Source organism: Panulirus ornatus, chromosome 4 (genome assembly GCF_036320965.1).
Source record: "Panulirus ornatus isolate Po-2019 chromosome 4, ASM3632096v1, whole genome shotgun sequence".
Lineage (NCBI taxonomy): Eukaryota > Metazoa > Arthropoda > Malacostraca > Decapoda > Palinuridae > Panulirus > Panulirus ornatus.
The window spans coordinates 89,985,311-89,999,107 of NC_092227.1; the positions used below are offsets into that span (position 1 = coordinate 89,985,311).

General features: G+C 41.4%; 1 protein-coding gene across 10 annotated transcripts in view; it reads left to right on the top strand.

Annotated features, from left to right (window-relative positions):
* Positions 1 to 13,797, top strand: part of Ptpmeg (protein tyrosine phosphatase Meg) — a 653,263-nt gene that overhangs the window by 606,080 nt on the left and 33,386 nt on the right. For all 10 annotated transcript variants that reach the window (XM_071657245.1, XM_071657235.1, XM_071657258.1 and 7 more), the window contains one exon: positions 11,888 to 12,005. In XM_071657245.1, the coding sequence (XP_071513346.1) occupies positions 11,888 to 12,005 (118 nt within the window). The remainder of the gene's footprint in view (positions 1 to 11,887; positions 12,006 to 13,797) is intronic.

The following is a 13,797-nucleotide window of genomic DNA, read 5'->3' on the forward strand; positions in this document are numbered from 1 at the left end:
GTCATGTGAAATGCACCAAAACCAGGCCTCATAGACTTTTCCATGGTTTACCCCAGATGCTTCTTGTGCTCTGGTTCAGTCCATTGACAGCACATTGACCCTGGTATACAATTCACTACTCCTTGCATGCCTCTCACCCTCTTGTATGTTCACGCCCTGATCGCTCAAAATCTTTTTCACTCCCATCCCTCCACCTGTAATTTGGTCTCCTGCTTCTCCTTGCTCCCCCCACTTCTGACACATATATCCTATTTGTCAGTCTTTCCTCACTCATTCTCTCCATGTGTCCAAACCATTTCAACACACCCTCCTCTGCTCTCTCAACCACACTTTTTATTTCCACACATCTCTCTTACCTTTCATTACTTACTCAAACAAACCACCTTACACCACATATTGTCCTCAAACATTTCATTTCCAACACATCCACCCTCTTCCATACAAACCTATCTATACCCCATGTCTCACAACCATATGACATTGTTGGAACTACTATTTCTTCAAACATACTCATTTTTGCTCTCCAAGAAACTGTTCTCTCCTTCCACACATTTTTCATCACTCCCAGAACCTTCACCCCCTCCCCCACCGTGTGACTCACTTCTGCTTCCATGGTTCCCATTGCTGCTAAGTCCTCTACCAGATATTGAAAACAGATCACTTACTCCAGTTTTTCTCCATTCAAATGTACATCCCAGTTAACTTGTCCCTCAACTCTACTGAATCAAATAACCTTGCTCTTATACACATTCACTCCCAACTTTTTCCTTTCACACACTTTACCAAACTCAGTCACCAACTTCGCAGTTTCTTACTCGAATCAGCCACCAGAGCTGTATCATTGTTGAACAAAAACCGACTCACTTCCCAGGGCCTCTCATCCCCAACAGACTGCTTACTCGCCCCTCTCTCCAAAACTCTTGCATTTACCTCCCCATCTGTTAACAAATCAAGCAACCATGGGGACATCACACACCCCTGCCACAGACTGACCTTCACTGGGAACCAGTCACTCTCCTCTCTTCCTACTCATACACGTGCCTTACATCCTTAGTAAAAACTTTTCACTGCTTCTAGGAGCTTACCCTAATCCCTCATCATATGCTCTTAAGATCTTTCACAAAGCATATCTTTTAACCCAGTCATGTGCCTTCTCCAGATCCATAAATGCTACATGCAGATATATCTGTATTTCTAATTATTTCTCACTCATTCTTCTAAGCAAACTCCTGATCCACACATCCTCTACCACTTCTGAAACAACACTGCTCTTCCCCAAGCTGATGCTCTGTACATGCCTTCACCCTCTCAATCAGTGCCATCCTATATAATTTTCTAGGAATATTCATACTTGCTTGCCTCCTGGGATTGGGGGAAATAATTTAACTTCCATATTCCATGTTTTGTGTAAGGAGGGGGTATGAGCCAAAGTTGGAACCCCCTTCTTGTATTTCAATTTCGAAAAGAGGAAACAGAAGAAGGAGCCAGGCAGGGAGTGCTCATTCTCCTCAAAGGCTCAGGCTGGGGCATCTAAATGTGTGTGGGATGTAACCAAGATTAGAAGATAGGAGAGATAAGAAGTATGTTTGAGGAAGGAAACTTGGATGTCTGGCTCAGAGTTAAACAAAGCTCAAGGTAATGGGAAAGTATAGTTTAGAAATGCCATAGGAGTAAACTCAGAGGTTGGTGAGAAGACATGAGATAAGAAAGGAATAATCCAACTCTTGAATTAAGAGTAGTGGGAGTGTGTGATTGAGTGTAAGAAAGTAAAATTCTAGATTACTGTGGGCTAAATTGAAAGTAGATGGTGAGAGATGGGTGATCATTAGTGCTTATGCACCTGGCCATGAGAATATAGATCCTGAGAGGCAGTTGTTTTGGGAGCAGCTAAATGAGAGTGTCAGCAGTTTTGATGTAAGAGACTGGGTATTAGAGATGGGTGATTTAAATGTGAAAGTAAGAAATGTGGCAGTTGAGGGTATAATTGGGGCACATGAAGTATTCAGTGTTATGAATGGCTTGTGGAGTTGTAATCTGAAAAAGGACTGGTGATTGGGAATACCTGGTTTAAAAAGAGGGATTATTTATATTTATTTATAATTCTTAGTCGCTGTCTCCTGTGTTAGCAAGGTAGCACAACAAAACAGAAGAAAGAATGGCCCAACCCACCCAGATACACATTCATATACAAAAATGCCCACACATGCACATATACATACCTATACATTTCAATGTATACATACATATGCATACACAGACATATACATACATATGCATACACAGACATATACATACATATGCATACACAGACATATACATACATACACATGTACATATTCATACTTGCTGCTTTCATCCATTCCCGTCACCACCCCACCACACATGAAACAGCATGCCTCCCCCTGCTAGCGCACGAGGTAGTGCTTAGAAAAGACAACAAAGGCCACATTCATTCACACTCAATCTCTAGCTGTCATGTGTAATGCACCGAAACCACAGCTCCCTTTCCACATACAGGCCCCACAAAACTTTCCATGGTTTACCTCAGACGCTTCACATTCCCTGGTTCAATCCTTTGACAGCACGTCAACCCTGGTATACCACATCGTTCCAATTCACTCTATTCCTTGCATGCCTTTCACCCTCCCGTATGTTCAGGCCCCAATCGCTCAAAATCTTTTTCACTTTGTTCTTCCACCTCCAATTTTGTCTCCCACTTCTCTTCGTTCCCTCCACCTCTTGACACATATATCCTCTTTGTCAATCTTTCCTCACTCATTCTCTCCATGTGACCAAACCATTTCAATACACCCTCTTCTGCTCTCTCAACCACACTTCTTTTATTACCACACATTTCTCTTACCCTTTCATTACTGAATCAAACCACCTCACACCACATATTGTCCTCAAACATTTCATTTCCAACACATCCACCCTCCTCCATACAACCCTATCTATAACCCATGCCTTGCAACCGTATAACATTGTTAGATCCACCATTCCTTCAAACATACCCATTTTTGCTCACCGAGATAACATTCTTGCCTTCCACACATTCTTCAACGCTCCCAGAACCTTTGCCCCCTCCCCCACTCTGTGACTCACTTCTGCTTCCATGGTTCCATCTGCTGCTAAATCTACTCCCAGATATCTAAAACACTTCATTTCCTCCAGTTTTTCTCCATTCAAATTTACCTCCCAATTAACTTGTCCCTCAACCCTACTGAACCTAATTGCTCTTATTCACATTTACTCAGCTTTCTTCTTTCACACACTTTACCAAACTCAGTCACCAGCTTCTGCAGTTTCTCACCTGAATCATCCACCAATGCTGTATCATCAGCGAACAAGAACTGGCTCACTTCCCAAGCCCTCTCATCCACAACAGACTGCATACTTGCCCCTCTCTCCAAAACTCTTGCATTCACCTCCCTAAAAACCCCATCCTTGAACAAATTAAACTACCATGGAGACATCACGCACCACTGTTGCAAACGGACATTCACAGGGAACCAATCACTTTCCTCTCTTCCTACTCATACACATGCCTTACATCCTTGATAAAAACTTTTCACTGCTTCTAGCAACTTACCTCCCTGGGGATAGGGGAGAAAGAATACTTCCCATGCATTCCCGCGTGTTGTAGAAGGCGACTAAAGGGGATGGGAGCAGGGGCTAGAAACCCTCCCGTCCTTGTATTATAACTTTCTAAAAGGGGAAACAGAAGGAGGAGTCATGTAGGGAGTGCTCATCCTCCTGGAAGGCGCAGACTGGGGTGTCTAAAAAGAGGGATATACACAAGTATATGTATGTAAGTAGGAGAGATGGTCAGCAGGTTTTATTGGATTACATATTAATTGATATTAATTAATTAATTATCCCTGGGGATAGGGGATTAAGAATACTTCCCACGTATTCCCTGCGTGTTGTAGAAGGCGACTAAAAGGGGGGGGAGCGGGGGGCTGGAAATCCTCCCCTCTCGGTTTTTTTTTTGTTTTTTTTTTTCCCCAAAAGAAGGAACAGAAGGGGCCAGGTGAGGATATTCCAAAAAAGGCCCAGTCCTCTGTTCTTAACGCTACCTCGCTAACGCGGGAAATGGCTAATAGTTTAAAAGAAAAAGAAAGAAAATTAATTGATAACCATGCAAAAGAGACTTTTAGATGTAAACGTACTGAGAGGGGCAGCTGGTGGGATGTCTGATCACTGTCTTGTGGAGGTGAGGGTGAAGATTTGTAGAATTTTTCAGAAAAGAGGAAAAAGAGAGTGCTGAGAGTAAGTGAGCTTTGAAAAGACTTGTGGGAAGAAATACCAGGAGAGATTGAGTGTTGAATGACAAAAGATGAGAGTGAATGAAGCAGGGGGAGTGGGAGAGGAATTGGAGATATTTAGGGAAGCTGTGATGATGTGCAAGAGATGTATGTGGCATGCAAAAGGTGGGAGATAGGCATATTAGAAAGGTTAGTGAGTGGTGCGATGAAGAAGTAAGGTTGCTAGTGAAAGAGAAAAGAGAGGCATTTGGGCAGTACTTACAAGGAAGGAGTGGAGTTGGTTTGGAGATGTATAAAAGAAAGCAGTAGGAGGTCAAGAGAAAGATGCAGTGGTTGAAAAAGAAGGCAAATGAGAGTTGGGGTGAGCAAGCATCATTAAACTTCAGGAAGAATAAGATGTTTTGGGAGGGGGTAAATGGAGCACAAAAGACCAGAACAAATGGGAATATCGGTGAAAGGGTCAAAAGGAGTAGTGATGGAGTGTGGAGATGGAGTGATTGTTTTGAAAGATTGTTATATATGTTTGCAAGGTGGAAAAGAGGAGAATGAATGGTTCCAAGTGAAGTTTGGTCTGCGGCAGAGGTGTGTGATGTTGCTAAGTTTTACAGTCTTCCATGTGTCTCGTGCCAGGAGGATGTTGTTTCCAAATGTGAATTGGAAATCGTATCTTCTAGGATTTTCCAGGTTTAGATGATGAAGATATACTTCACCCATCTGTGCTTCAAGGAGTATAGCCTCAGTAATTTCAGCAGTTCCCAGTAATGTAGTTCCTTTACCACATTAATGTGGGCATTGGAAGATCTTTGGACACTTTCTAAATCAACAGTTTTGTCTGCCTTGTAGGTTGATGTTAGAAGGCAATGATCTTGAATTTGTGAAAGAATTAGTGCCTTGAATAATGTCGTCATTGGTTTTCTTCCCTTGTTTTGGAGGTCTGCAGGATTTAGCCTGCCATCCTTCTGCATGAGGCAACCATTATTTTGTTGTGTTCCCCGAAGGTTAGGTTGTGAGACATTGTTACTTCAAGGTCTTTCACATTATTCGTCTGGTTTATGATAGCATCTGTTTCTGTCCAGCATGGTTGTTTTGATTTCTTTGAAATTTGTCTCCATTCAAAAGCATGTTCTCAGTTGCCCAAGCTGCAAGCTAACTACCTCTTTTATGCTGCAAGCTAACTACCTTTTTGATGAGTTATCTCTAAATGAACACTTGGCTTGATCTAACTCTACTGTACCTTTAATATAGTTCAGAATTAAATGGATGTAGTGTGAATGTAGATGATGGCAAAACATTCAATATAACACACAGCACTGGAAAGGGATAAGAGCAAAAAGTGATGACTAGAACAAGAAAAAAATTAGAGAAATTAAAAAATGTTGATGAGGGAAATGATAACATAAATTCATCGTAAGAAGATTTTCAGTTAAGGACAAATGATCAGATATGAGGATCTGGAAGATTGTCAAGGAAAGAGAATAAGAATGTGAAGAACTAAATGTAAAGTTCAAAAGTGTATTCCTAACAGCAGCAGAACATGAATGTGAAAAGTTAAATGTTTAATTCAAAAGTGTTTTCACAGTAAAAACTTTTTACCCATAAATGGGATAGAAAGACCCTAGGAAGGACTGAGATTATTTAACAAAGTTTATTACTCTTGAAGGATCAAAGTATACAGCTTGATAAAATCTCACATGCCCCATGAGGAGTATGCAGAAGCACTTCGCGATCCATTCAGCATATTGTACAGAAACTCATGGAAAAGGAATTGAGTCAGAGGATTGGAAGAGCAAATTTCTTGCCTCTTTATGAGAAAAGGAATCACTAAAATGCTTGAAATCAGCAATGATTTGTAAAATACTAGATATATCAAAAAGTGAGTGAATATTTAAAAAGGGGCAACTAATTCAGAACCATCATAGATTCAGTTGCAAAACTTTGTTGGATGTGTTATTGAATTGCTTTAATGTACTTGGCCTTTAGGAACTAGGCAAAAGGAGAAAACAGGCAGGCCATAAGATGGGCACTATTAAACAAACCAAATTACCAAAGTAGAAGGGATCAAAAGATAATTGTCACAGGCTTCTCTTCAGGTTGGGAAAAATGAGTAGTGTCCTGCACATATCACTCTTCGGACCAGTTATCCTTATCGTATCTAAATGATTTACAGAAGATGAAAGCCGGCAAGGCAGCAGGTTTGGATGGTATTGCAGTGGAATTTATCAAAAAAGGGGGTGACTGTATTGTTGACTGGTTGGTAAGGTTATTTAATGTATGTATGATTCATGGTGAGGTGCCTGAGGATTGGCGGAATGCTTGCATAGTGCCACTGTACAAAGGCAAAGGGGATAAGAGTGAGTGCTCAAATTACAGAGGTATAAGTTTGTTGAGTATTCCTGGTAAATTATGTGGGAGGGTATTGATTGAGAGGGTGAAGGCATGTACAGAGCATCAGATTGGGGAAGAGCAGTGTGGTTTCAGAAGTGGTAGAGGATGTGTGGATCAGGTGTTTGCTTTGAAGAATGTATGTGAGAAATACTTAGAAAAACAATGGATTTGTATGTAGCATTTATGGATCTGGAGAGGCATATGATAGAGTTGATAGAGATGCTGCATGGAAGGTTTTAAGAATATATGGTGTGGGAGGCAAGTTGTTAGAAGCAGTGAAAAGTTTTTATCGAGGATGTAAGGCATGTGTACGTGTAGGAAGAGAGGAAAGTGATTGTTTCTCAGTGAATGTAGGTTTGCGGCTGGGATGTGTGATGTCTCCATGGTTGTTTAATTTGTTTATGGATGGGGTTGTTAGGGAGGTGAATGCAAGAGTTTTGGAAAGAGGGGCAAGTATGCAGTCTGTTCTGGATGAGAGAGCTTGGGAAGTGAGTCAGTTGTTGTTCGCTGATGATACGGTGCTGGTGGCTGATTCATGTAAGAAACTGCAGAAGCTGGTGACTGAGTTTGGTAACGTGTGTGAAAGAAGAAAGTTAAGAGTAAATGTGAATAAGAGCAAGGTTATTAGGTACAGTAGGGTTGAGGGTCAAGTCAATTGGGAGGTAAGTTTGAATGGAGAAAAACTGGAGGAAGTAAAGTTTTAGATATCTGGGAGTGGATCTGGCAGTGGATGGAACCATGGAAGCGGAAGTGAATCATAGGGTGGGGGAGGGGGCAAAAATTCTGGAAGCTTTGAAGAATGTTTGGAAGTCGAGAACATTATCTCGGAAAGCAAAAATGGGTATGTTTGAAGGAATAGTGGTTCCATCAATCTTGTATGGTTGCGAGGCGTGGGCTATGGATAGAGTTGTGCGCAGGAGGGTGGATGTGCTGGAAATGAGATGTTTTAGGGCAATATGTGGTGTGAGGTGGTTTGATCGAGTAAGTACTGTAAGGGTAAGAGAGATGTGTGGAAATAAGAAGAGTGTGGTTGAGAGAGCAGAAGAGGGTGTTTTGAAATGGTTTGGTCACATGGAGAGAATGAGTGAGGAAAGATTGACCAAGAGGATATATGTGTCAGAGGTGGAGGGAATGAGGAGAAGTGGGAGACCAAATTGCATGTGGAAAGATGGAGTGAAAAAGATTTTGAGTGATCGGGGCCTGAACATGCAGGAGGGTGAAAGGCGTGCAAGGAATAGAGTGAATTGGAATGATGTGGTATACCGGGGTCGACGTGCTGTCAATGGATTGAACCAGGGCATGTGAAGCGTCTGGGGTAAACCATGGAAAGTTCTGTGGGGCCTGGATGTGGAAAGGGAGCTGTGGTTTCGGTGCATTATTACATGACAGCTAGAGACTGAGTGTGAACGAATGGGGCCTTTGTTGTCTTTTCCCAGCACTACCTCGCACACATGAGGGGGGAGGGGGTTGTTATTCCATGTGTGGTGAGGTGGCGATGGGAACAAATAAAGGCAGACAGTATGAATTATGTACATGTGTATATATGTATATGTCTGTGTGTGTATATATATGTGTACATTGAGATGTATAGGTATGTATATTTGCGTGTGTGGACGTGTATGTATATACATGTGTATGTGGGCAGGTTGGGCTATTCTTTCGTCTGTTTCCTTGCGCTACCTCGCTAACGCGGGAGACAGCGACAAAGCAAAATAAATAATTAAATGTTGGGGTGAAGAGGGTGGTGAGAGTAAGTGAGCTTGGGAAGGAGACCTGTGTGAGGAAGTACCAGGAGAGACTGAGTACAGAATGGAAAAAGGTGAGAACAATGGAAGTAAGGGGAGTGGGGGAGGAATGGGATGTATTTAGGGAATCAGTGATGGATTGCGCAAAAGATGCTTGTGGCATGAGAAGAGTGGAAGGTGGGTTGATTAGAAAGGGTAGTGAGTGGTGGGATGAAGAAGTAAGAGTATTAGTGAAAGAGAAGAGAGAGGCATTTGGATGATTTTTGCAGGGAAAAAATGCAATTGAGTGGGAGATGTATAAAAGAAAGAGACAGGAGGTCAAGAGAAAGGTGCAAGAGGTGAAAAAAAGGGCAAATGAGAGTTGGGGTGAGAGAGTATCATTAAATTTTAGGGAGAATAAAAAGATGTTCTGGAAGGAGGTAAATAAAGTGCGTAAGACAAGGGAGCAAATGGGAACTTCAGTGAAGGGCGCAAATGGGGAGGTGATAACAAGTAGTGGTGATGTGAGAAGGAGATGGAGTGAGTATTTTGAAGGTTTGTTGAATGTGTTTGATGATAGAGTGGCAGATATAGGGTGTTTTGGTCGAGGTGGTGTGCAAAGTGAGAGGGTTAGGGAAAATGATTTGGTAAACAGAGAAGAGGTAGTGAAAGCTTTGCGGAAGATGAAAGCCGGCAAGGCAGCAGGTTTGGATGGTATTGCAGTGGAATTTATTAAAAAAGGGGGTGACTGTATTGTTGACTGGTTGGTAAGGTTATTTAATGTATGTATGACTCATGGTGAGGTGCCTGAGGATTGGCGGAATGCGTGCATAGTGCCATTGTACAAAGGCAAAGGGGATAAGAGTGAGTGCTCAAATTACAGAGGTATAAGTTTGTTGAGTATTCCTGGTAAATTATATGGGAGGGTATTGATTGAGAGGGGTGAAGGCATGTACAGAGCATCAGATTGGGGAAGAGCAGTGTGGTTTCAGAAGTGGTAGAGGATGTGTGGATCAGGTGTTTGCTTTGAAGAATGTATGTGAGAAATACTTAGAAAAGCAAATGGATTTGTATGTAGCATTTATGGATCTGGAGAAGGCATATGATAGAGTTGATAGAGATGCTCTGTGGAAGGTATTAAGAATATATGGTGTGGGAGGAAAGTTGTTAGAAGCAGTGAAAAGTTTTTATCGAGGATGTAAGGCATGTGTACGTGTAGGAAGAGAGGAAAGTGAGTGGTTCTCAGTGAATGTAGGTTTGCGGCAGGGGTGTGTGATGTCTCCATGGTTGTTTAATTTGTTTATGGATGGGGTGGTTAGGGAGGTAAATGCAAGAGTTTTGGAAAGAGGGGCAAGTATGAAGTCTGTTGGGGATGAGAGAGCTTGGGAAGTGAGTCAGTTGTTGTTCGCTGATGATACAGCGCTGGTGGCTGATTCATGTGAGAAACTGCAGAAGCTGGTGACTGAGTTTGGTAAAGTGTGTGGAAGAAGAAAGTTAAGAGTAAATGTGAATAAGAGCAAGGTTATTAGGTACAGTAGGGTTGAGGGTCAAGTCAATTGGGAGGAAGTGAAGTGTTTTAGATATCTGGGAGTGGATCTGTCAGCGGATGGAACCATGGAAGCGAAAGTGGATCATAGGGTGGGGGAGGGGGCGAAAATTCTGGAGGCCTTGAAGAATGTGTGGAAGTCGAGAACATTATCTCGGAAAGCAAAAATGGGTATGTTTGAAGGAATAGTGGTTCCAACAATGTTGTATGGTTGCGAGGCGTGGGCTATGGATAGAGTTGTGCGCAGGAGGATGGATGTGCTGGAAATGAGATGTTTGAGGACAATGTGTGGTGTGAGGTGGTTTGATCGAATGAGTAACGTAAGGGTAAGAGAGATGTGTGGAAATAAAAAGAGCGTGGTCGAGAGAGCAGAAGAGGGTGTTTTGAAGTGGTTTGGGCACATGGAGAGAATGAGTGAGGAAAGATTGACCAAGAGGATATATGTGTCGGAGGTGGAGGGAACGAGGAGAAGAGGGAGACCAAATTGGAGGTGGAAAGATGGAGTGAAAAAGATTTTGTGTGATCGGGGCTTGAACATGCAGGAGGGTGAAAGGAGGGCAAGGAATAGAGTGAATTGGAGCGATGTGGTATACCGGGGTTGACGTGCTGTCAGTGGATTGAATCAAGGCATGTGAAGCGTCTGGGGTAAACCATGGAAAGCTGTGTAGGTATGTATATTTGCGTGTGTGGACGTATGTATATACATGTGTATGGGGGGGTTGGGCCATTTCTTTCGTCTGTTTCCTTGCGCTACCTCGCAAAAGCGGGAGACAGCGACAAAGTATAATAAAATATAATAATAAAATATATTATTATTATTATTTTGCTTTATTGCTGTCTCCCGCGTTAGCGAGGTAGCGCAAGGAAACAGACGAAAGAATGACCCAACCCGCCCACATACACATGTATATACATACATGTCCACACACGCACAATATACATACCTAAAATAAATAAATAAATAAAAAAAATCTAAATGATATGCCATGACTTGAATAATACCTAAATGTGTTTACAGATAGTAAAGAAATTTTAAAGTAAGGAGTACTCAACCATGCACCTGCCCACAAGGAGACTTATATGACCAACTTTGTTCAGATACCTGAATGATATAATTCAGTATGGCCTGATGCAATTTAGTGGGAATGGCCAAATCCTTACTTTCACCTTAATGGACATATATTATAGCAATTTACATGCATTTGAGACTTGGGTTTCACATATTACCTTACTTCTTACAAGAGCACCACAGTGAAAGAATTGTGAAGGCATCTTACAGGTCAGTACATAATAGTGTGGGTAATACATGGATGAGATCATGAGAAAAGTATTTTTAGCATATTTTTTACCCAAATTTTGCATCATCTCTGTGGTTACCACACTTAAGAAGCAGTGAATAGCAAGAGAAAGATCCAGTAGATAGCAACAAAGATTAGTATACAAATTAAGGGAGCTAAGCTTCAAGGAAAGGATAACAGCCATGGCCTTACCCATGTTGGAAGAGAGATGGTAGATAGGTGGCATGACTACAATTTTCAGTCATAGGATTGATTTGACAGTATTGGTATTAGGCAGGAAGACATTAGTCTCGAGAGGACATGGAAAATGAAGCAAGAAATGTTAAAAGGGCATAAGAAATATTTCAAGAGCAATAGAGTGCTTGATGAGTGGAACAAGCTTATTGAAAAAACAGAATGCTTAAGATTGAAATGTTCAGGAAAACATATTATAGCAAAGAAAGAGTGAATTATGGCACCATGAGTTTAAAACTCACTCCATATAATGCAACAGTAGATATTTGTATACTCATAAACTTATGCATAAATCAGTTACATACAATGTCTCTTTCTCTTTCTGCTGCACATACTTATTTAGTTGTCTGTTAAGTTTGTGATATAATAATTTATTAAGGAGAGTAGTATAATGCTTGTGAACTAAGGGTCATGTTTATATAATATTTACAGACTGAGGATGAGAGACATATTACCCACATGCAGTACCTGGCATGGCCAGACCATGGAGTACCAGATGACTCCACAGAATTCTTGAACTTTGTTGCTCAAGTTCGACAGGCAAGAACAGGTAAGATCAGTTCTTTGTTCTTTAAAGAATGACTAAATCAGAACTCCTTTCCCTTGTTGCATTCATAGCAATTTTTGTCACAGTCTCTTCCACAAAACTGTAAAGTGGATCTGAATAGAGTCCGTGAAAATATGGAAAATTGCTCAAGTGTTTGATGACAGGACGAAGGTTGTAAGTTTCCCAATGTAAGAAGGGAAAAGGAGTAGAAGTGATTAGACAAATGATAGAGGAATTAGTCTCCCTAGCTTAGTTGTTTATGTGTGTGGTAGGATAGTGAATGATTTTGATAAAAGGATAAGAGAAACCCTTGTTGGTGAAGAACAACATGGGCTTAGGGAAGTAAAAGGGCATGTAGATCAGATTTAGCTCCTCTGATAAGTACTGGGGAAAATCTTACGAGAAGAATAAGGCTGAATGCAACATTTATGTAGAACGAAAAATAGATTGTTTCCTTTTCAGAATTTTTATAGTCCCTACACTTATGGAAGTGTTTAATCATTAATACCTTCCATTAGTAAGCGCAGTCTTATTGAGAGCTGATCAAGATCTGCTGAAATGGTTAAGACATGTAGAAAGAATGAATGAAGAAAGACTCAAGAGGATATACATGTCAGAAATGGAGGGAGGAATAGGAAGATGAGACAAAGAAAGAGAGAAAGGGATGGAGTGAGGTAGGCCTTGGGTGTGTCTTGGCCTGAACATTCAGGATAGTAAGAGATTTGGTTATGATGCAAACTTGCCAAGGCAGTTGTGGCATAAAAAAATAGAAAGTTGTTAGTGAAAGAAAAGAGAGGTGTTTGGATGATACTTAAAGCAAAGGAGTACAAATGACTGGGAGATGTATAAAAGAAAGCAGCAGGACGTCAAGAGGAAGATGCAAGGTTTGAAAAAGAGGACAAATGAGAGATGGGGTGAAAGAGTATCATTAAACTTTAAAGAGAATAAATAGATGTTTTGGAAGGAGGTGAATAATGTGTGTGAAACAAAGAGAACAAGTATGAACATCAGTGAAGGGGGCAAGGGGGAAAGTAATAACAAATATTGATGGAATGAGTATTTTGAAGCTTTATTGATAGTGTTTGGTGATAGAGTGACAGATTTAGGGTGTTTTGGTCGGGGTGGTGTGCAAAGTGAGGAGGGTGGATGTGTTGGAAGTCAAATGTTTAGAGGACATTATGTGGTGTGAGACGGTTTGATCGAGTAAGTATGAAAGGGTAAGAGAGATATGTGGAAATAAAAAGAGTGTGGTTGAGAGAGCAGAAGAGGGTGTATTGAAATGGTTTGGACATATTGAGAGAATGAGTGAGGAAAGATTGACAAAGAAAATATGTCAGAGGTGGAGAGAACAAGGAGAAGTGGGAGACCAAATTGGAAGTGGAAAGGTGGAGTGAAAAAGATTTTGAGTGATTGGGGCCTGAACATACAAGAGGGTGAGAGGCATGCGGGGAATATAGTGAATTGGAACGATGTGGTATACCAGGGTTGACATGCTGTCAGTGGACTGGACCAGGGCATGTGAAACATCTGGGATAAACCGTGGAAAGATCTGTGGGGCCTGGATGTGGATAGGGAGCTGTGGTTTTGGTGCATTACACGTGACAGTTAGAGACTGAGTGTGAACGAACGTGGCCTTTTTTGTCTGTTTTCCTGGTGCTACCTGACTTAAGCGTGGAGTAGTGGTATTGTTTCCTGTGTGATGATGTAGCGCCAGGAATGGATGAAGGCAAGCAAGTATTAATATGTATATGTGTCTGTATGTTTATCCCTGGGGATAGGGGAGAAAGAATACTTC